Source organism: Capricornis sumatraensis, chromosome 8 (assembly GCF_032405125.1).
Source record: "Capricornis sumatraensis isolate serow.1 chromosome 8, serow.2, whole genome shotgun sequence".
NCBI lineage: Eukaryota > Metazoa > Chordata > Mammalia > Artiodactyla > Bovidae > Capricornis > Capricornis sumatraensis.
Window position 1 is genome coordinate 61,143,548 of NC_091076.1, and position 25,049 is coordinate 61,168,596.

Below are 25,049 nucleotides of genomic sequence, written 5' to 3' on the forward strand. Positions count from 1 at the left end.
TTTATGAGCCTTCACATAGTCCTCACTTAAGGAGATGTGATGTTAATGTTCTTATGCCATACATTTTTATTCTGATGAAATAGGCAACCTTTCCATGTACCCATATAACTCTTAAGTCAAGAAAACAATTGACTATATTAGGAGAGAAGTTTGGTCAGAAATATGACCCTTCTTTTGACAACAGTTTACAGCAAGGGACTTCCCTGGTGGTCTAGTGGTTAAGGCTCTGTCCTCCCAGTGCAGGGGGTAGGGGTTCAGTCCCTGGTTAGGGACCTAAGATCCCACATGCTTCTTAGCCAAAAAGGTAAACATAAAACAGAAGCAATATGGTAACAAATTCAATAGAGATTTTAAGAAGGGTCTACATGAAAAACTTAAAGATAATTTATAGTAAAATAAATGAAAAAGAAACTGACTTTAACAAAGAGAAAAAATTTAGTCATTCTTGATCATGGTTCTCTTTAATGGAAATTATGATTTTAAAGTGAAATAGGAAAATTTTTCCTGCATAGACAAAATTTCTCAATTAGGTTCTTCCCAGTATGGAAGTTACCTCTTTTGGAAGTAATCATTTAGTTAATTATAACTCACTGTCTAACTAAATGGTGATCTAAAAATGTTACTCTATTTCCTAAAATATTATTTACCTACATATCTGCCTTTGAAATGAAAAGTTTTCTTAATTTTTAAGTTTCAGTTCAGTTCAATGGCTCAGTCGTGTCCTACTCTTTGCGACCCCATGAATCATAGCACGCCAGGCCTCCCTGTCCATCATGAACTCTGGAGTTTACCCAAACTCATGTCCATCAAGTCGGTGATGCCATCCAGCCATCTCATCTTCTGTCATCCCCTTCTCCTTTCCCCAATCTCTCCCAGCATCAGGGTCTTTTCCAATGAGCCAACTCTTCGCATGAGGTGGCCAAAGTATTGGAGTTTCAACTTTAGCATCATTCCTTCCAAAGAGCACCCAGGACTGATCTCCTTTAGAATGGACTGGTTGGATCTCCTTGCAGTCCAAGGGACTCTCAAGAGTCTTCTCTAGCACCACAGTTCAAAAGCATCAGTTCTTCGGTGCTCAGCTTTTTTAACAGTCCAACTCTCACATCCATACATGACCACTGGAAAAACCATAGCCTTGACTAGACGGACCTTTGTTAGCCAAGTAATGTCTCTGCTTTTGAATATGCTATCTAGGTTGGTCATAACTTTCCTTCCAAGGAGTAAGCGTCTTTTAATTTCATGGCTGCAGTCACCATCTGCAGTGATTTTGGAGCCCCCAAAAATGAAGTCTGACACTGTTTCCCCGTCTCTTTCCCGATCTATTTCCCATGAAGTGATGGGACCAGATGCCATGATCTTAGTTTTCTGAATGTTGAGCTTTAAGCCAACTTTTTCACTCTCCTCTTTGACTTTCATCAGGGTGCTTTTTAGTTCCTCTTCACTTTCTGCCATGAAGGTGGTGTCATCTGCATTTCTGAGGTTATTGATGTTTCTCCTGTCAGTCTTGGTTCCAGCTTGTGCTTCTTCCAGCCCAGAGTTTCTCATGATGTACTCTGCATAGAAGATCAATAAGCAGGGTGACAATATACAGCCTTGACGTACTCCCTTTCATATTTGGAACCAGTCTGTTGTTCCATGTCCAGTTCTAACTGTTGCTTTCTGACCTGCATATAGGTTTCTCAAGAGGCAGGTCAGGTGGTCTGGTATTCCCATCTCTTTCAGAATTTTCCATGGTTTGTTGTGATCCACACAGTCAAAGGCTTTGGTGTAGTCAATAAAGCAGAAATAGATGTTTTTCTGGAACTCTCTTGCTTTTTCCATGATCCAGCGGATGTTGGCAATTTGATCTCTGGTTCCTCTGCCTTTTCTAAAACCAGCTTCAGCATCTGGAAGTTCACGGTTCACATATTGCTGAAGCCTGGCTTGGAGAATTTTGAGCATTATTTTACTAGCGTGTGAGATGAGTGCAATTGTGTGGTAGTTGGAGCATTCTTTGGCATTCCCTTTCTTTGGGATTGGAATGAAAACTGACCTTTTCCAGTCCTGTGTCCACTGCTGAGTTTTCCAAATTTGCTGGCGTATTGAGTGCAGCACTTTCACAGCATCATCTTTGTGGATTTGAAATAGCTCCACTGGAATTCCATCACCTCCACTAGCTTTGTTCGTAGTGATGCTTCCTAAGGCCCAATTGACTTCACATTCCAAGATGTCTGGCTCTAGGTGAGTGATCACACCATCGTGATTATCTGGGTCGTGAAGATCTTTTTTGTACAGTTCTTCTGTGTATTCTTGCCACCTCTTCTTAGTAGCCTCTGCTTCTGTTAGGTCCATACCATTTCTGTCCTTTATCGAGCCCATCTTTGCCTGAAATGTTCCCTTGGTATCTCTAATTTTCTTGAAGAGATCTCTAATCTTTCCCATTCTGTTGTTTTCCCCTATTTCTTTGCAGTGATCTCTGAGGAAGGCTTTCTTATCTCTCCTTGCTATTCTTTGGAATTCTGCATTCAGATGCTTATATCTTTCCTTTTCTCCTTTGCTTTTCACTTCTCTTTTCACAGCTATTTGTAAGGCCTCCTCAGACAGCCATTTTGCTGTTTTGCATTTCTTTTCCATGGGGATGGTCTTGATCCCTGTCTCCTGTCCAATGTCATGAACCTCATTCCATAGTTCATCAGGCACTCTGCCTATCAGATATAGTCCCTTAAATCTATTTCTCACTTCCACTGTATAATCATAAGGGATTTGATTTAGGTCATACCTGAATGGTCTAGTGGTTTTCCCTACTTTCATCAATTTAAGTCTGAATTTGACAATAAGGAGTTCATGATCTGAGCCACAGTCAGCTCCTGGTTTTGTTTTTGCTGACTGTATAGAGCTTCTCCATCTTTGGCTGCAAAGAATATAATCAGTCGGATTTCGGTGTTGACCATCTGATGATGTCCATGTGTAGCGTCTTCTCTTGTGGTGTTGGAAGAAGGTGTTTGCTATGACCAGTGCGTTCTCTTGACAAACTCTATTCTTTGCCCTGCTTCATTTTGTACTCCAGGGTCAAATTTGCCTGTTACTCCAGGTGTTTCTTGACTTCCTACTTTTCCATTCCAGTTCTCTATAATGAAAAGGACATCTTTTCTGGGTATTATTTCTTAAAGTTCTTGTAGGTCTTCATAGAACCGTTCAACTTCAGCTTCTTCAGTGTTACTGGTTGGGGCATAGGCTTGGATTACCGTTGGGGCGTATGGTTGGATTTTTAAGTTTGTCATTCAGCAATTTCATTAAAAATTTTTAGTTACAATTGAAAGTTATAACTTAATTCAGATGTTCTAGAAATTCTCATCATTTCTTTAAACATTAGGAGTAAGACTAGTTGCTTAATTAAATTTAAATGTTAAAATTAATGAAAATCAACCAGGAAAAATGACTTGTTTGGTCTACTGTCCAATTTTGTAAATTGATTTGGGAGTAGTAGAAATCTTGAGGTTTGCCGAGAACAGGTGTGTAACCACAAAGGAAAAGTTAGATACTGTTTATGCAGAAATAGTGATTGCTAAACAGAAAGGAAGAGATTGAATGGAAAAATGAGTAGATTCCTTCTCAAGGCTCGTGGGAAGTTGTTTGGACCTCTAGGTTAGTTGAGGGGCTTCCCAGGTGGCGCTCACATTAAAGAATCCACCTGCCTGTGCAGGAGACGTAAGAGACGTGGGTTTGATTCCTGGGTCAGGAAGATCCCCTGGAGGAAGGCGTGGAAACCTACTCCAGTAATCTTGCCTGGAAAATACTATGGACCATGGAGCCTGGAGGGCTATGGTCCACAGGGTTGCAAAGAGTCGGACACAACTGAAACAAGTTAGCATGGCACAGCTCGACTAGTTGTGTTGGTTCGTTCCATTAATTCTAACAGTCAACTGATGGGCTTCAGGAGGTCTTTTAATTTCCTGAACACTGTACTTGTTATATATCTTCACAACTGTGCATCTTTCTGGGAGAAAGGACCTATAGTGTTAGAGTCTCCAGACTCTGTAACCCATGCAAGGTTAAGAACCACTCTTCTGGGACTTTTTTTCTATCTATGGCTATGTTAATTTGCCACTAGGTGGCATTGCTAATACAACCAATATAATATCCTGTATTTGCAGGGTCTATTCTGGGTAAATATGAAACCCTCAAATAGATTAGAGGCATGTTCTGTTTTTTTCTTTATTTATGGCTGCATAATACCAGTTAATGCATGTGAATGAAAATAAGTTTTCTTAATTTTATACATTCATTAATTAGTTAACCAGTTATTAGTTAGACTTTCTTTTCATTGTCATACATGTTTATAGGCAGAACATACTCCTGTGGCATGCCCAGTTTCAGGTACAATGCCTTAATTCTTTTAATTTATTATTTAAAAATATGTAAGTCATGGAGGGTGATTTTGTTATATGACTAACGTATTCCTATCATGGGAGGTAAGTAATAGGGCATAGTCAGAGCTGGGTTTCAATGCATGGTCCAGTATTACTAATTCTGTGATATTTCATAAGTATCTTAACTTTTTAAGCCTCAGTTCATTCAACTGTAAATGGGAGTGATAATAATAGTACCTATCTCATAAGGCTATTTGGAGGAGTAAGTAAGACACGTATACTTTTCAGTTCAGTGGCTAGTATATATAAGGTGCTCAGTGAATGTTAAGTGACCATCATCATTATTATTCTTATAATCATTAGTCGTACTCTGGGTTTATTTTTAAAACACTCCTTTTCAGGCATGCTTTGGAGCTGGTCAGGTATATGCCCTGATAAACCTGCAGGCTTGACTTTGGAGCCCTGAGAGGCCACAATTTAAATGTAAGGATGAGTGTCCTACAAATCAGCCCATACAGAGGCTGAAGCTCAGGTGTAAATTTTAAGTCTGGAGGAAAATAAAGTCATCCTAGGTGTCACATGATATTAAAAAAAAATAAGTCAGACACTCAATCCAAAGTAATCAGATATCTGAGGAAACAATATAATTTGGTCAAAACAAGAAATAATAGAAATAGATCCACAGGGTATCTATTTAATAAGGTTAGTAGGCGTGTACCTTAATCCCAAATCAGTGTGTTTCAAAGAAGTAAAAAACAAGTTAGAATATTTTACCAGAGGTTGAAAACTTTAAAGAAGAGCAAGTGGAAATTTTGAATTAAAAGAATAGTATCTGAAATTAAGAACTCAGTGAATGGACTTCAACAGACCACAGCTAAGACAGGATTAATTGACCAGAGAAAGGTATCTAGAACGAGAAAGGAGAGATGGAGGGAAAAAACATACTGTCTTCACAGGAACTTCAGGAAGACTGATTTGTCATAGCTTTTGTTGAAAAAAATCAGCTGACAGTGGGCTATCTTTAGATGGCTAAAGAGAATAACTGCCAACAGGTGACACTCGAAAGTGACCTGTGAACAGTATTAAATAAAGATGTTTTCAGAAAAACAAACACTTTGCCACTAGCAAACATGCTGTAAAGGAAACGGTAACAGTGTTCTTTGAATGAATGGAAGGAAAGTGATTCTACATTGAAGCACAGATTCAGGCGTGAATAAAGATTAAGAAAAGGGCGGATATATGTACACATATATGCATAGATATACACATAGACATATATACACACACACACAAGTAGGTGCTCATGCTCAGTCACTAAGTCGTGTCCAGCTCTTTACGACCCCATGGACTGTAGCTTGCCAGGCCTCCCTGTCCATGGTATCTCCCAGGCAAGAATACTTGAGTAGGCTGCCATTTCCTTCTCCAGGGGATCTTCCTGACCCAGTGATTGAACCCACTACCTGTGCCTGAAATAATTCATTAAGATGCTTGCATTACACACTTTTTTCATCTGCTCTTTTGTTTTAGAATTTTATAGTCATGTTGCATAAGTACACCTCTCGTAGATGACTATTTCATAAACTTGATGTCTAATTCGTGAGCTGGTTTTGCTTGTCAAGTAGCGCAAGTTTACTGATTTCATTCATTTACTTTCCTCATATTTTTAATAAGTAATATGTGTGTGTGTGCGTGCACATGTGTACACGCGCACAGCTCAGACACTCGGTCATGCCTGACTCTTTGCGACCCCATGGGCTCACAGGCTCCTTTGTCTGTGGCATTACCCAGGCAAGAGTACTGGAGTGGGTTGCCATTTCCTGCTCCAGGGAATCTTCCTGACCCAGGAACTGAACCTGCATCTTGCGTCTGCTTCATAGGCAGGTGGATTCTTTATAACCAGCACCACCTGGGAATCCCCTTTTATAAGCAGATCAGAAGTCAGAAGAGCTTCTGTGGCGGGTAGATTTTTCTAAGATCACATCTTCTAAGCCCTCTTCTCTTAGATACTAATTTCCAGAAATCCACTAACAAATTTATTTTAGTCTTAGCATGTATGTAGCAGGTTTCCTTTCAGGTGATTCAGAACTTGAGTGCTTATTTACTAGTGGAAATAATGCCCAGAGTAAAAATAGCTTAATAAAGAGAAGGTGACTGCTGTTAACTTCTTTGATGTATCTCTGTGTTTGAATGTCAGAAATTTTACCTTAATAATGATTTGGCCCAGGGAACGATGACAGCCCAGGGGCTGCACTTTTGCTGTAAAGGGGCCAAATAGTAAATATTTTAGGCTTTGCAGGCCATGCAATCCCTTTTGTAATTCCTCTGATCTATCATGGTAACAAGAAAGCACCCAGGAACAGTATATAGGAATGAATGTGACTGTTTTCCAGTCAATCTTTATTCAAAAACACAAATAGCAGACTGGGTAATCCGCAGGCTATAGTTTGCTAACCCTGGGTCTAATTCATGGGATGACGATAGTACACCAGAAGAAGCATATTGAACTCGGGAGCCTTAGTGAACTAACTACTCTCTAAGGATTTCTACGTGACATGTTATGCATTTGATTTCTCCATTTGCCAAAAAAGGATTTCTTCTCTCTTCCAGGTCATAAGAGTAGACTTAACATGACGTTTTGGGAGAGAATTATAGTTGTGCAAGTGCTTGAGTGGTCTGGAAGACCATCAAGGGGTTAAAAAAAAAGGCAACTTTTCATGAAGAGAAAAGTAAAAGAATTTCTTCCGGTTGAGCTGCCTGATGACAACAAAATTTAGTCCTGATCTCATGTTTGAAACCATTGATGTGTGCAGAACCAGTCTGTTGTAAAAATACAACCTTTACAACACTGCAGTCATTTGAGAAATAAATAATTTTTGAATTACATTTAGATTGTTACAAATAATTGGGAGAAGCGATAAGGTAATGTCAGTAGCCACATTAGAATTATTCCCATTACTAGGATATATGATTCGTAATTTTGTAAACAACCAGGTTAAAAGCAGGAACATTGGAACTTGATAATGAGAAATATATCTCAGACATGCTCCTTATATGCACGTACATTATTATTCCTAATGTTGTAAGAGAAGGTGATTTAACAACTGTCAGGTGGCTCATTGGTAAAGAATCCGCCTGCCAATATAGGAGACCCAGGGTCAATCCCTGGGTTGGGAAGATTCCGTGGAGTAGGAAGCAGCAACCTACTTCAGTATCCTTACCTGGGAACTGCCATGGACGGAGGAGTCTGGCAGGCTGCAGTCCATGGAGTCGCAAAAGCGCTGGACACGAGTTAGCGACAGACAGCAGCAACAAACTGCGTATGCTATTAATGATTATAAAGTCTGTTCTGTTTAACAATAACAAAGAGAATGAGTCCTTCAGCAACAATTTACAAATAATGTGTACACAGACAGTTTTGACACTAGGTGGAGCAGTTTCCTGGAGAAAGGTTTACCAAGCCCTATGTTCCTTTCAAAACAAGCCCAGCTCTTAGACAAAGAACTCTGAGAACAAAAACTATCCACAATCACTTTAAAGTTTTTAAAGACTCTCAAATATTGAGCTGTAAATAGAAGGCTGAATGTATTGTACAAAATGCCTTTTCTCTTTGGCATCTATTTTAACCATTGAATTCCCTCACCTTTGGGAATCAAAACGGGAGGAATTTTCACATTAGAACTGCCTTATTTAGATGGCAATTGGAACATAGAAAAGTTTCGAAGCTATTTAGTTACATTGTAAAGTAGATGAGATTTTATAAAAAGATATACCATCAGGGCATTATCATCTGAATGGTATTTATGAGTCAGTTGTGTTACATGACTGTTTTAGATTAAGAATATCATTTTATAGATAAAGATTGGTAGTTTAAATACATTGCATCTAAAAATCAGTGAATGTCAAGAGTGTTTTAAGTACCATGAGAAACCATGGCCATAAAACTGTAAGTTTAGAATGTGGTTATCAGATATGGTAATAAGATATAAATGAATAAAGAATTCTACTTGAAAACATAAACAAAGACCATTTTAATAAAAAAAAAATTGGGGCTGTTTGTTATATAGTAAATACAAGGAAAGTAAGTAGTGAGATATTTGCCCCTGTATAAAATGCAAAAGTCTGCTTTTGCCTTAAAGTTTAATGTTGCTTCACTGCTAAAATGTGGTAAAAATTGTATTAAGAAGTCCAACGTCTTGATTACTATCAAATGTTCGCAGAACTTCTGTCTGTAGCGCCCTGTTTTCTTTAGTGAATAAGTGCCTCATGGTTTGTATATAGTGCTTTGTAGTACTCTTTTATATGTATACATATAAAGCCTTTCGTATGCTTTTTGACTCTTGGCTACTTATTGCCTAAAGAAAATGTTATTTGAAAAACTGCATGGATATGGGTTGAAGTGAAATAGTGAAACAGTTTCAGTAAGAGAACTATTATAGGAATCATTTAATGCCATGAGCTGGAACAGTTCTTTTAAAAATTGTTAGCCAACCTCTTCACATTTTTTCCTGCTTGATTTCTGATGATTGCTCCATAGTTTACCTGTCTGTCCCTCTGTAAGACAAAAAAGGGAAGAAATTGCCAAAAGGAAGGTTCTAGTGTGACCTAATATTGCTCTGTATAGGTATAATGACTCTGGCTATAAGTATGCAGTGACTCAGGGCTCTTGCGGGAAGACCATCAGGCCCTTCTTAGAAAAGATCTGTTTGCCCTTTTTTTGATGAGGGCATGATCAGCTCTGAGTCTTTCCCCAAGGAATGACTCATGTATTAACTCTTAAGAGTATCACCACATCAAAAGTAGAAACCAGGATCTCCAGGACAGGGCTGGGTTTTCACCAAACCCAGAAGGATATGCACAGACTGACTGACTTCCTGCCCTGAAGTCACTATCTATTAATGTGCGCTTAAATGAAAGCGAGTAAGATTCAATTTACCTGAAATCTGTTCTTTTGGATATCTGTTTTAGACAAATTATAACCTTTTTAAAAGTTCTCTTTATAAATACGTGGTCCATTCCTCCTGAATATTAGATCAACTTTATGATCAAAATTGTTTAGGTTTAGAGAAGAAAAGTGAAACATATTTTTACTATGATTGATTTAATATAATAAAAATGACTTTGAAGACACGTCCTTATAACTTAGAGTCTGAACTATAGAGTTTACACATTTTCATTTTGATTGTTTTATACTTATCATAACACTTTTACACATAACCTCATTATATTACTCTCTTACTTAGGTTGAACAGGTATTATTACCATTATTATTATCGGGCTTTTCATCAAATGAAGAATGTGAGATAGAAGTCTGAGTACATTTAGTTAAGTTACTAACAGATTTTTAGAAAACTAAAATCCACATAGCTAATGGCCAAATTACTGTTTCTTTACACACTGTAGAACCTTTTATAGGGAGAGAAGAGGGGCTTAATTTATAAACTCTTTTTCATAGGAAAAAAACCCACAAACACTAGTTAAACTTCTCAGTGTCCATTTGGAATCAACAATTTTATGCTCTAGCCTTCTAGAGTTATTTGTTGTACACCATAACCTTAGGTAAACTGTTTTCTTACTACGATGAGAAAAGCAATGATTAAAAGAATTTGAAGAGTAGAATTCCTGTTTGTAAAAGCATTTCTAAACTCCCCTGAAAGTTGGACTTAAAGAAAACAAAGGTTTTGCAAGTCATACAGACAACCATTTGTCATCTCTTTTCATTTATTTATCACCCAGATATTCCTAATGAATCACATTCCAGACTAACCACTGACTCCTTTTGTTCCTCAGAGAAGGAGTGTGGCAAACAAATGTTTTCCCAGTGAATCAGCACAGAATTCTTGATTTTATTACCTTTGCCTTAAACTTTCCAGACAAAACTAATTGGAAATTTTGCCTTTGGGATCACACTTGACTTCTGTATATGGATGATGGATTAGGCTATGAATTGACATTACAGATGTTATACAAACAACTCCAGTCTTTAGGAATGTTTTATCAGTTCTGAGGGAGCTGCCTGGAGTGGAAGAATGTCTGTCTGTCTGCTCATCTTCCTTAAAAAAACTCATACATACACATACTACACTATTCTTTGGCGGGGGCAGCCCCCTAGCTGCGCAGCATGTGGGAACTTAGTTCTTCAACCAGGGATCAAATCCAGACCTCCTACATTGGAATCTCTTGAGTCTTAACTACTGGCCCTTCAGGGAAGTCCCTGTACTGCACTATTATTGTGATATCATATTTGTCATCTTGGTTGATAAAAAAGCTTGGCTAAATTAGGCTTATGATTAACTGATACGATCATTTTAGGTTTTCACTTTTTCAAAAATGTCTCTGGAAAAAAGGCCCCCAAAAGAACCAAATAAAGTTAAAAATCCAGAAAACACTTGTCTTTAAATGGAGCAACAATACATAGACTAGTTTTTGTCATTTACTAATTTGTGTTTGTGGCGCCAGGACTGCTTTCTCAGGACTTATATAGGTCCTGCTTTATCAGGGCACTGCTTAGAACTCCTCACTACCAGTTTGGGATATTTTTGTGTGTTATAATTTCAGGAATGATCATTTTACCTCTGGGATAATGGGTTTTTTTAATTCTAAATTTCTGTTAATTTGATAGAGCTAATAGTATATTTACTATTCCTGAAAGAATGTAAATTATAGAAGTGTAACTTTAAAAATTTATCTTAAAAGAATGTTTTAAGTTAAAATACTTTTCCTGCAAATGCCTGTATCTGCTCTTGTTAGAAATCCTATCTCCTCCTCAACCTCCCACCCACCCCCTAGCTAACTATGGTCTTACTCTCACCCAGACATCCTCTCGCCTGGCCAAGCACTACATCTTTTTATCCTGGACAGAGCAAAATTATTCCCCTATCAAAACTTTGGAAAATACAGTGTAATACAGCTCATGAGACTAAGATATATGAGGCTTTGAACTGAAGCAAAACCAGATGTTCGATATATCACAGAGAGCTGAACTGTCTTGTTGAGTTGACTTCACTTAGAATGACTATGTTAAAGTAACCACCCACCCCAAAAAAGGACCCTAAAAACCTGTCACTCTGATGAGAGTGTAACTTTTCATCCCAATTATAAAATTTGACCTTTGGAATCATTAAAGGGAACTTCCATTGGCAGTAATTCAGAACTCTCAGAGGCAGTTTGTGAATGTTACTAGTGACCTGGTTGCTAGCTAGGAAATTTATAGAGCTTTCTGTGCTGGGGAATAACAGCCTGCGTTGTATATAGCTGTTAACTTCCATTGATTACCACTACCTAGATTTAAGGACACTGTGCTTAAATAGAAAAATTAACTTTTGAGGACTATCATTTGCTACTTTTCCTTAAGAAGTGCTGCTTGTATTACCTTGTCACATGGTACATTCTTTTAAATGTGCTTAGACTCACTTATACCACAGTATATGATCTCTCTTGGTGACTTTCATGTATACTTCAATATGTATTTGGCTATTTTGGGGTATAGTGTTCCATGTTGTTCAAGTTTTCTGTGTTCATTCTGGTTTTCAGTTTGTTTATTTTGTCAATGAAAGAGATGGGTGTTGAAATTTCAACTCTAATTGTAGATATGTTTTTATTTCTCATTTTAGTTCTGTTCGTTTTTGCTTTATATATTTTGTCATGCTGTTATTAGGTGTATACACATTTAGGATTTTTCTGTCTTCCTGAGAATTAGCCTTTTTATCATTATGAAATGTCCTTATTCATTTCTGTAAAATAATATACCCTCTCCTGAAATCTGCTTAGTCTCTTATTAATGTAGAATACTCTATCTTTTGTATGATTATTTTTACACAGTTTATCTTTTTTCATCCCTTTACTTTTGGATCTCAATATTTTAAATGGGCTTTTTGTAGAGAGCATATACTGAGGTCTTGCTTTTTAATTCAGTCTGACACTCTCTACGTTTTCATTTGTATATTTGGCACAGTTGCAATTAATCTAGTTGTTGATATGGTTGGGTTTAAGTCTACCCTTAAACTGCTGGTCCCCACCTGTTTTTTATTATTTTCTTACCTTCTTTTGAAATGAGTAGTATTTTAGGATTATATAATATAACCACATTATAATGTTATAATCCCTTTTCTCCCTCCCATACTTTATGCTGTTGTTGTCTTATATTTGCTGTCTTCCATATGCTGTGGTCCATGGGGTTGCAAGGAGTTAGAGATGACTGAGCAACTGAACTCTCTTGTATCTTACTTCTGCATATGTCACGTGTGTGTGCTTGTGTGCTCAGTCATGTCTGACTCTCTGTGACCCTGTGGACTGTAGCCCAACAGGCTCCTCTCTCCATGGCATTTTCCAGGCAAGAATACTGGAGTGAGTTGCCATTTCCTCCTCCAGGGATCTTCCCCACCCAGGGATCGAACTCATGTCTCCTCATCTCTGGCCTTGACAGGCAGATTCTTTATGGCTCAGCCACCTGGGACGTCTGACATACATCATGGTTTTTGCTTTAAACAACTAGTTATTTTTTTAAAGAGATTTTAAAATGAGGAAAAACGGTGTTCTCTCCTGGAACACATTCTTTTGGCTTTTGTCTGTCTGAAAATGTTATTATTTCATCTTTATTTTTGAAGTATATTTTTCCTTAATTCTAGATTCACAGATTTTTTTTTTCCCCCTTTCAACACTTTAGAGAAGTAATTCTATTGGTTTTGGTTTGTTTCTGATGAGAAAACCCTATCTGTATTTCCCTGTAGATGACTCAGTCATACCTTGGAGACATTGTAGATTTGGTTCCAGAGCACAAGCGAGTATGGTGAGAAAGCAAGTCATGAATTTTTTGGTTTCTCAGTGCATCTAAAAGTTACGTTTACTATATATTGTACTCTATTACATGCCTAAAAAATATATACATACCTTAAATAATAATGCTGTAGGAAAAATGGAGCCAATAAATTTGCTTGACACGAGATTGCCACAAACCTTTAATTTGTAAAGATCACAATATCTGCAAAGTGCAGTGAAGCGAGATTGCCTATATAATGTGTTATTTTTATCCCCTCTGCTTTTAAGACTTTCTTGATATTGCTGAATTATAGAATTTGATTATGATGTGATTATGATGATTTTCAGCAATTTGATTGTGTTTTATGTTGATCCTGACTGAGGTTTGTTGAATTTCTTACATCTGTGAGTTGATGGATTGATAGTTTTCATCAGATCTTGAAAATATTCGGCCACCCCTTTGCCAACATGCATGCATGTGCACACCCCCCCCCCCCCACACACACACACACTTTCCCCTCTCTTTCTGGAATTCCAGTTACATATATATTAGACTGTTTGGTATTCCACAGGTTACTGAAGTTTACTTCTCCATAGCCTTTCTCTCTGTATCCTTTGGTTCACATACTTTCTGTTGCCTTATCTTCAAGTTCTCTAATATTTGTCCTGTGGTATCTAATCTGTTGACTATCGAGTGAATTTTTCTCATATTTTTCAAATATATTTTTCAGATATTACATTTTCAGCTCTAGAAGTTCCATTTTATTATTTTTATACTTGTATTTCTTCCCGTGTTGTTTATGTTTTCCTTTAAATCAGGGATCAGCAAACTATTTATGTAAATGTCCAAATAATAAATGTTTTAGACTTCATAGACCACAGAGTCTAGGTCAGAGCTGCTCATTGTTACCCTTGTAGCACAGAATTATCCAGAGGTGATATGTATAGCCATGTATACATGGTTACCTTCTTTGAAACTCTGTGAAGCTGGTGGTAGGCTGAATTTGGCCCCTGGGCTAAAATTTGCCCATTATTGCTTTAAATCTTTGAACATATTGGGTTGGCCAGAAAGTTCATTTGAATTTTTCCATAACATAACAGAGAAACCCACTGTTTCTGGGTTTTAGCCCACCTAATATTTTTAAGGCCTTGTCTGCTAATTCCATTATATCTAACATTTCTGGGTCTGTTTCTGTTGACTATTGTTTCTTTGGGTTATGGGTCATATTTTCCAAACTGTTTCCCATATCTAGCTATTTCTTATTAGATGCTGAAATGTGGTATTAAGTTATTGATTATTTGGATTTTGTCATCATCCTTTACAGGGTATCAATTTTTTTGTTTGGGAGGGCACTAAGTTACTAGTGGGCTGGCTTGGTTCATTTAAGTCTTTTTAAAACCTCTATTATGATCTATTTAGCGTTTACTAGGCTCTTTCCAAGGTCATCCCTGAATGCTAAGTCTTTCCATTCCAGCTCAATGAAGTTCAGGTGTTTCCCAGCCCTGGGTGAAGTCTTGGAATTGTTCAGCTTCTTTTCTCACTAATTGTACTTTGCCTGGCCTTAGAGAATCTCATCATAGCATGCAATGCAGCTTTGTATGCTAGAGTCTCAGGGGGACCCCCATACACAAATGGAGAGTCCTTTCCCTGCATTAAGTACTCTGCCCCACAGATTTCAACCACTCAGCACCCCCCAAACTCAGATTTTCTTCTCAGTGCAGCAGTACTACCATGCTTTTCTTAGGGTCTTCCTCTTTGGACAACAGATTTTATTTTTATTCTTTATTTTACTTTTTGTCTGCACTGGGTGTTCGTTGCTTTGTGTGGGCTTTCTCTAGTTTTGATGAGCAGAGGCTACTCTCTAGTTGCGTTGCGCAGCTTCTCATTGCAGTAGCTTCTCTTGCTGTGTAGCAAAGGCTCTGGGCACGCAGGCTCAGTAGTTGGCATACAGGCCTAGCTGCTCTGTGGCATATGGAATATTCCTGGACCAGGAATCAAACCTGTGTCCCCTGCATTGGCAGGCCAGTTTCTATCCACGGCACCTCCAGGGAAGTCCCATGGACTATGGATTTTTTTTTAATGGTTTTTTTTTTTTTTAATTTGGCTGCCTCGGGTCTTAGTTGTGGCGTACAGGATCTTTTTGTTGTGGCGAGGGGGACTTCAGAGCTTACAGGCTCAGTAGTTGCAGCACCCAGGTTTAGTTGTTCTGAAGCATGTGGCATTTTAGTTCCTCAATCAGGGATCGAACCCAGGACCCTGGCATTGGAAGCTCAGAGTCCTAACCACTGGACCACCAGGGAAGTCCCCTGGACTGTGGATTTTGCTGCAGACACACAGTGTGTCTACACGTGGAAAGCCAGAGTCATCACAGGGCTTCTGCATTTGTATCCCTTTTCTCAGCAGTCAAGAAATACCGTACTGCCTGTGGTACAACGTCTGAAAAGAATTGTTCCATGTATTTTGTAAGGTTTCCAGTTGTTTCGTGTAGGAGTGAACATCTGTTCCAGTCACTTCATGATATAAGGCAGAAAACCTCAGCCACAGGCCAGAATCTCTAGCCCATGCATATCAATACTTGCCTACTCGCATGAGAGCTGGAACCTCCTGCTCAGTACATGGTATTACTTTTATGTTTTGTGGTGAATCTTTCCAGGTAGCCTTTGCTGCTTATACTATAGCTTTTTGTCTTTTTCCCTCATTTCTTCATTTAGTATGGCTTAAATGTGATCCTTTTATGTTTGATAACATTGTAGTAAATTGTAGGTTTTAGAAAATTGACTTAAAAGGTAATTTAATACGTGTAACTGTTAAAATTCTCTTAATCAAAATGATCGAAAATTCTCTTAATCAAAATGATCGTCTTTTGGTTTTTGTGTTTGGATTCTTCATGTAAACTAATATTTATTTCAGTCAAGTCCATTATATTTAGGAACTATTAACCTGTAATGTGAAAAAGAACTTTTGAGGCTTGCTATCACTTAACATAGCTTAAACTAAAATGTTGAAGTACAGGCTAAATGGGCTCTTGAGAATGAGCAACAGACCAGAAGCTGAGTTATTCATGTTCATTTTGTCTGGGAACCACCACATCTGCCACTAAGGCTGAGTAATCATGACTTATTAGTGTGGTTATGGAAAGTATATATCAGTTTAATTGTGTAAACCGTCCTTTCTTTAGGGAAAATATTTTCAACAGATTGCTGAAAATTTTCCCTTTTTAGAATCACTTAAAATTAAGACTGTGAAAAAGTCTTTTATCTTGTTGAATGACCTGTTTAATCAGTTGGGGTGCATATTTTATTTATATTTCTAGAATAGAAATGTAGTTTTTTTCCTTCCTCTGTATCCCAGAAATCTCATTATTTTAGTGTCTAAGTTCAAGTTTTGTTCTCCTAGAGTTCATTTCTAGAGGACAGTTGTGTAGGGATATCATGAACAAACTCTTGAATTTCTTTTGTTTTGCCTTAAGTAGTATCACTTTTGTGTTTTCAAACAGTAAATGTGAAGTTAACAGGTTGTTTTTTTTTTTAATTGCGTCTGGTGCTTATCTGTAAGTGTACAACCAGAAATTTCTCACTAATTATTCAGTTCCTCTGAATTCTACAAACTTTAGTTTGTGTGCGTATGTAGAAGCACAAAATAATTCTTTTTTCTGTAACTGTGAAATATCTTTTATGCACATATAATATTCGGAGAAATAGCTGTAGATTTCATGATTAATTATAGCTTCTCAAAAAAATACCATTCCTTTTAAAAATATTCTGTAATTATTTTTAAACTTATTATTACTATTTATAGTTTTCAGTGAATTAAAACTCAAGAAAAAGAGGAACAGACTAAAAATTCACATAGGTTTCTTTTTGGCTCAGAGGAAAACTTTATAGTTAATTGATTCAGTGCCAAGTGTAGGCCTTCTTTTTATAGATTTTTGAACACAAAGTGCCACTGCATTTAGGGGGAAATGGAGCTTAGATTTATGAATATCTTTCTTTTTCATATTACAGGCAACAAAAAAATTTGCTTAATATCACCTTTTATTTTGATAGCAACAGGAGTTCTTTAATGTTTTATTCTCATTGCTACATCTTACTCAGTTTGTCTTTGAACCACAAATTCTTTTACCATGTGGTTTAAAAAGACTTTTTTAAATCCAAAGATCACTTACTATATGTGTGTCTATATATATATCCATATGTATATGTATAATTTTTTCTATAAATACAGTATTTTTCTTTATAACAGTGAATGGCTAATACTTTCTGAGGACTTACTATATGCCCAGCACTAAGTCAAGTATATTTATATAAATTGACTAATTGAAACCTCACAGTATCCCCAGAATGTAGGTCCTGAAGGTGTTTTATCATTAGCATTTTATAGATGAGGAAAACAAGACTTAGTAAGAGGCAGAGGCCAGAACCTGAGTGAGTACATCTGGCTGTAGAAGTTATGCTTATGGCAACAGTATGTTTTAAAGTGAATACTGGCATCATGTATGTTAGAGCAACATGTTAAGAACATCCAACTTCTAGAGCTTACACTTCATGAGAACCTTGGAAATTAGTAATGGATTTTATTGTCAGCTTGATTGTATTTAGGGTTTTTTAATTATGGAACTAGATAAAGCTGTCAAATGAATCTAATTCTTTTGCCTTGCTAAAGAGTGGGTTAAGTGATTTTTCTGAGGTTGCTTATTTTCTGACCCTTAATAGACTGTAAGAACCTACTTGAAACCCTAAAGGAACTTGTGTAAAACATACATGTTCCCATGTCTGCTTATTGAATCAGTTTATGCTTAGGGGACCCAGGAATTTATATTTTTAACAAAGCCCCTTGTTGATTATTACACAGATACTTCATATTGGCATACATGTTCATTTGAGAACCACTGTATTTAAACCTTTTATCACACATCTAAATACTAATTCATTTTAATCTAATATATTATTATTAATTTATAATGTTTCAAAATAAAGGTACAGAGCAGCACAAAATCTTCCATAGAAAAAATTACTTTAAAAGAAAATTTCATTGGTACTGGTTCCACAATTTTATTATTGTTTTACAATCTCAGTGAGAAAGATAAGTGAGGTAGTTACTTCATCAACTATTGTTTTTTGAAATATAGTTAGTTATAATGCTGTGTTAGTTTCAAGTATACAGCAAAGCAATTCAGTTATATATGTGTATGTATATACTTTTTCAGCGTCTCTTCCATTGTAGGTGATTGCAAGATACTGAATATAGTTTTCTGGGCTATACAGCATGTCCTTGTTTATGTGTTTTATATATAGTAGTGTATATATGTTAATCTCAAACTGCTAATTCCTGCCCTCCCACTATTCCCTTTGGTAAACATAAGTTTATTTTTCTGTGTCTGTATCAACTTTGTAAAGTAAGGGAAAAAGTAGTATTTTCAAAGTAGGCCTAAAAAAATAGGGGCACAGGAGGTTTTTTACAGGGCATAGCATTCTTACAAATGAGATGTATGGATAAATAAAATAAGAATCAACTGAGAAATCATGGTTTCCAGAGACTCGTGTTAGGGAAAGGAGGTTGACTACAAAAGGACACAAGGGAACTTTTTGCAGTGATGGACATGCTGTGTATCTGTATCCTGATTAGTTATGCTTATATGACTAAATATAATTGTCAAAACTTACTGAACAACAGATCTAAAAAATTTCTCTTACTATATGTAAATTATATCCCCATAAATTTGAAATTGTTTTTTAAAAAAGTAAACCTTGAGATTCTGGGAGTGGTTATTTTTTCAAATTATCAGTTGCATCTTGAAATACTTGAGTGAATTCTTATTCTTTAAAAGCTAACATTTTTCTATTAATGTGTGATGATTAAGGTAACTTTAAAATAACATCATGATAATTCCTTTTTCTTTAATATTTCTCATCAAAGTTTTCTCATATTTTTTTTGTAGGGTCCACATATAGCTTCAGTTACATTAGCTGCTTATGAGTGCAATTCAGTTAATTTCCCTGAACCACCTTATCCTGATCAGATTATTTGCCCAGATGAAGAGGGCACTGAAGGAACCATTTCTTTATGGAGCATCATCTCAAAAGTTAGGATTGAGGCCTGCATGTGGGTAAGATGTCCATTTTCATGCTTACCTAAAATTAACCTCACTGTCTTGATTCTTTGTACCTCGTTGAAGTTGAATCCAAACATATACCAAGTCAGTAAATAATTAATTCGTAAAGTCACCAACTACCTAACTTCCATGAAAAAGAAATCTCTAGAGCTTCTCTTTGTGAATAACATGCATAAGGAAGGCAGGAATCTATAGGTACCACCAAGTATTGATGCCAAGGACTCAATAGAAGGAAAAGGAATATAAATGATGCAAATATGTTTATAAAATTTGATAAACACGTAGCAAATGGTTATATATCAATCCAAATTTGGTAAGTATTATATGTCTCTCTCTTAGATTTAAATACTCTGTGTTTAGTTTTAGGAGATTCATTTCATTTTCTGAGTTGTTGTAATACTAAAGTCAGACATTTCTTAATAAACTAAGCTTTACTGTATTTGAGGTGAGATCAAACTATATAATGATTTTACTTTCAGTAGTATCAATTATTCTTTTTATGGCTTGGTTAATATATTTGGGGAAATTTTGAACTATGTGATCAATGGTAAATGTATTTTAATCTGTATATCCACACAAAGCATTTTTTATATGCCTAAATTCATTCAGGTGTCTGTCATTGAGGAATAGTTCAGTTGCTAAAGACTGCCTATTACCATTTGAATTATTTTTTAATTTATTATTTGGAGTTATTAAGTTTTATGTTCCCTATAATTTTTTCCCTTAACATTTTCTTACAAAATAGACAATGTGAAACGTATCTCTTAAATGTTTTTTTTTAAAGTGAAGATGAATACAGTGCCCACAGGAGAGGCAGTTTTGAAACATTCAAATGTTAGAGGTTATGTTGTGCTTTAAAAGAATTAAAAGGGAAATGCCATATATTGAATTTGTTGAATATGAAAAACAGGAAAAATTGTCATATTTCCTGTTACTGTCTTAAAAATACTGGAAACAAATTCATTGTACTAGTTGCATATGTTTTATAAATTTCATCACATTACTCCTTTGATGAAAAGCTGTTAATAAAATAACTAGTTACTTGGAACATGTTAGAAAGGGTGTATGTATATAAACTTCAGTTTTCTGTTTTTCTTTTGTTCTTTCAAAATGACTTACGTGGCTCAATTAACACTAATGCCAACAAAGAAATTTTCATCCCAGCTGGCAGTGATAACTGCCTCTTCCAAATTCCCATGGTGCATATTATCTGAAGCACTTATTTGGCCTGGCTCCATGCATGCCTCAAATTATTTAAGTTGGCTGGTGTAGTGGCTTACATCCCCAAATAAATTTTTAGCTTTTCAAAAAAATTCAGACTGTACCTTAAATTAAATGTATTACCCTCACAGCAGTCAGCATTAGGCTTTGCTTGTAGTATTACAAGAATGTCAAAAAGCGCTGATTAATTGTCTGAGTGTTTGTTTGTTCTTCATATTCCCTTCTTTGAAGTTGTCTTTTGTGACAAAAAATGTAGCACATATCAAGTTATGTTTAAATTGGTTCCTATTGTTTCCACCATTTATAAGGACAGTCCTTTTAACCAAAGGTGCTAGGAAAACTGAATATGGTTATTGTTTAGTCCGTTACCTCGTGTCCAGTTCTTTGTAACCTCTGCACTGAATACAGAGGCTATATGTATGGACAGAGGCTCCTCTGTCCATGGGATTTCCCAGCAAGAATACTAGAATGGGTTGCCATTTCCTTCTTCAGGGGATCTTCCTGGGATCAAACCCATACCTCCTGCATTGGCAGGCAAATTCTTTACCATTGAGGCACCAGGGAAGCCCAGGGAAAACTGAATATCCACATGCAAAAGAGAGAGATTGGATCCTTACCTTATACCATATGCAAAAATTAACTCAAAATTCATCAAAGACCTAAACTGGAGTTCAAACTCTAAGATGCTTAGAAGAAAATATAGAGACAGATCTGCATAATGATTGGCAGTGGTTTCTTAAATAAGACACTGAAAGTAGAGGCCACAAAAGAAGGAAAATACATAAATTGAACTTTGCTAAAATTAAACCTCTTGTACATCAAAGGATACAGTATCAAGAGAGTGAAAAGTGAACCCACAAAAAGGAAGAAAATGTTTATAAGTCATATATCAGATAAGGATCTAATATTCAGGATGTTTAAAGAACTACGCAACTCAACAATAAAAAGACTAACAGCCCAATTAAAAAATGGGCAAAGGACTTGAATAAACACTTTTGCAAGGAAAAGATACAAATAGCCAGTAATTACACAAATTCTCAACATCATTAGTTGTTGGGGAAGTGCAAATCCAACCATAAGGGAATACATCTTTGCACGTATTAGGATGGCTATTGTTCTTTTAAAAAGAGTAATGAGTATTGGTGAAGATGTGGAGAAATTGGAATACTCCTAGGTTGCTGGTGAGAATGTCAAATGATTCAGCTGCTATGAAAAAGAGTTTGGTAGTTTCTCAAAAATGTAAACATAGAATTACTTTATGACCCTCCTCTAATGTAAATACCCAAAAGAACTGAAAACCAGGACTCAAATATAAGTACAGAAACTTCCAGTTCACTGTTAAGCAACATTATTCATATTATCAGAAAGGAGGAAATAACCCCAAGTACCCTCAATAGATGAATGGATAAACAAAGTGTAGTATATACACAGAATATTACTCAGCCATAAAAAGCAATGAGGTTTTTATACATGCTACAATGTAGACGAACCTTGAAAACATGGTAAATAAAATAATCTAGACATAGAAAGATACTGTATGATTCCACTTAAATCAACTATCAAGATAACTCAGATTTGTTAATAAAGACAAAAAATAGGTTTGGAGGGACTTCATTTGCAGTCCAGTGGTTAAGAATCCACCTGCCAATGCAAGGGATGTGGGTTTGATCCCTGGTCTAGGAAGATCCCACGTGCCATGGAGCAACCTAAGCCGATGTGCTGCAGCAACTGAGCACGCATGCTACAACTGCTGACACCCACATGCCTAGATCCGTGCTCTTAGATGAGAGAAACTGCTGCAACAGAGAGTGCCCTCCACTTGCCACAACTAGAGAAGGCCCATGCACAGCGATGAAGACCCAGCGCAGCCAAACACTAAATAAATATTAATAAGTAGTTAACTTACAAATAAGCTCCATGAAGGGGTAGTTTTTTTGTTTTTTTTAAGTAGATTTGAGATTACCAGCATTGTGGGGAATGAGAAGTTAATGCTTAATGGGTAACAGTTTCCATTTGGGTGAATAATAATACTGGAAATATTTTTTATATTTTATCCTGTCATAAAATTGATCTCATTTGTGTTCACATCCATATTTTTTTATTTCATTATAAATATAGTAAATCAGTAAAATCCTTGAAATATGTACTTCCCGTTATAAAAATCAGCGTTAACGTCAGTTTAAGTCTGTTCCTATAAGTCTTTGGAACCCATTAAAATGAATTGTTTGGTGTTGCTGATCAGTGGGGTTACCATTTTTCAGTTTGTATCTTTCTGATATTTCACAGTATGTCTGTATCACTAGTGTTCAGTTCAGTTCAGTTGTTCAGTTGTCTCCGATTCTTTACAACCCCATGGACTGCACACTCCAGGCCTCCCTGTCCATCACCAACTCCCAGAGCTTGCTCAAACTCATGTCCATTGATTTGGTGATGCCATCCAACCATCTCATTGTCTGTCATCCCCTTCTCCTCCCACGTTCAATCTTCCCGAGCATCAGGGTCTTTTCTAGTGAGTCAGTTCTTCGCATCAGGTGGCCAAAGGATTGGAGTTTCAGCTTCAGCATCAGTCCTTCCAAAAAATATTCAGGACTGATTTCCTTTAGGATGGACTGGTTGGATCTCCTTGTAGTCCAAGGGACTCGCAAGAGTCTTCTCCAACACCACAGTTCAAAATCATCAATTCTTTGGCATTTGCTTTCTTCATAGTCCAGCTCTCACATCCATACATGACTACTGGAAAAACCATGGCTTTGACTAGAGGACCTTTGTTGGCAAAGCAATGTCTCTGCTTTTTAATATGCTAAGTTGGTCATAACTTTTTTTCCAAGGAGCAAGCATCTTTAATGGCTGCAGTCACCGTCTGCAGTGATTTTGGAGCCCCCAAAATAAAGTCTGTCACAGTTTCCATTGTTTCCTTGTCTATTTTCCATGAAGTGATGGGACCAGATGCCATGATCTTCTTTTTCTGAATTGAGTTTTAAGCCAACTTTTTCACTTTCCTCTTTCATTTTCATCAAGAGGCTCTTTAGTTCTTCTTTGCTTTCTGCCATAAGGGTGGTGTCATCTGCATATCTGAGGTTATTGATGTTTCATTGATTCCAGCTTGTACTTCATCCAGTCCAGCATTTCACATGATGTACTCTGCATATAAGTTCAGTAAGCAGGGTGACAGTATGTATACAGCCTTGACGAACTCCTTTCCCAATTTGGAACCAGTCTGTTGTTCCATGTCCAGTTCTAACTGTTGCTTCTTGACCTGCATACAGATTTCTCAGGAAGCAGGTCAGGTGGTCTGGTATTCCCATCTCTTTCAGAATTTTCCACAGTTTATTGTGATCCACACAGTCAAAGGCTTTGGCATAGTCAATAAAGCAGAAGTAGTTTTCTGGAACTCTGTTGCTTTTCTGATGATCCAACGGATGTTGGCAATTTGATCTCTGGGTTCCTCTGTGTTTTCTAAATCAAGCTTGAACATTTGGAAGTTCACAGTTCATGTACTGTTGAAGCCTGGCTTGGAGAAATTTGAGCATTACTTTACTAGTGTGTGAGATGAGTGCAGTTGTGCAGTAGTTTGAGCATTCTTTGGCATTGCCTTTCTTTGGGGTTGGAATGAATACTGACCTTTTCCAGTCCTGTGGCCACTGCTGAGTTTTGCAAATTTGCTGGCATATTGAGTGCAACACTTTCGCAGCATCAACTTCTAGGATTTGAAATAGCTTAACTGGAATTCCCGGAGAAGGCGATGGCACCCCACTCCAGTACTCTTGCCTGGCAAATCCCATGGATGGAGAAGCCTGGTAGGCTGCAGTCCATGGGGTCACTAAGAGTCGGACACAACTGAGTGACTTCACTTTCATTTTTCACTTTCGTGCACTGGAGAAGGAAATGGCAACCCATTCCAGTGTTCTTGCCTGGAGAATCCCAGGGACGGGGGAGCCTGGTGGCCTGCCGTCTATGGGGTCACACAGAGTCAGACACGACTGAAGTGACTTAGCAGTAACTGGAATTCCATCACCTCCATTAGCTTTGTTTATAGTGATGCTTCCTAAGACCCACTTGACTTCACATTTCAGGATGACTGACTCTAGGTCAGTGATCACACCATCGTGATTATCTGGGTTGTGGAGGTCTTTTTTGTATAGTTCTTCTGTGTATTTTTGTCACCTCTTCTTAATATCTTCTGCTTTTGTTATCTCCATATCATTTCTGTCCTTTATTGTGCCCATTTTTGCCTGAAATATTCCCTTTGTATCTCTAATTTTCTTGAAAAGATCTCTAGTCTTTCCCATTCTATTGTTTTCCTCTGTTTTTTTGGCATTGATCATTGAGGAAGGCTTTTTTCCCTTTCTGTTCTTTGGAATTCTGCATTCAAATGGGTATATCTTTCCTTTTCTCCTTTGCCTTTCCTTCTCTTCTTTTCACAGCTGTTTGTAAGGCCTCCACAGACAACCATTTTGCTTTTTTGCATTTCTTTTTCTTGGGGATGGTCTTGATCCCTGCCTCTTGTACAGTGTCATGAACCTCTCTCTGTAGTTCTTCAGGTACTCGGTCTGTCAGATCTCATCCCTTGAGTCTATTTGTCACTTCCAGTGTATAATCGTAAGGGATTTGA

General features: G+C 37.0%; 1 protein-coding gene across 6 annotated transcripts in view; it reads left to right on the top strand.

Moving 5' to 3' along the window:
- The window catches only part of VMP1 (vacuole membrane protein 1), a 127,882-nt gene that overhangs the window by 33,742 nt on the left and 69,091 nt on the right, over positions 1-25,049 (top strand). For 4 of the 6 annotated variants that reach the window (XM_068976085.1, XM_068976084.1, XM_068976087.1 and 1 more), the window contains one exon: positions 19,043-19,210. The exons of 1 other annotated variant lie outside the window; for it this stretch is intronic. In XM_068976085.1, the coding sequence (XP_068832186.1) occupies positions 19,043-19,210 (168 nt within the window). Of the gene's footprint in view, positions 1-15,680; positions 15,723-19,042; positions 19,211-25,049 lie in introns of those variants that run through there. One more of the 6 variants, XM_068976088.1, reaches the window with a different exon arrangement.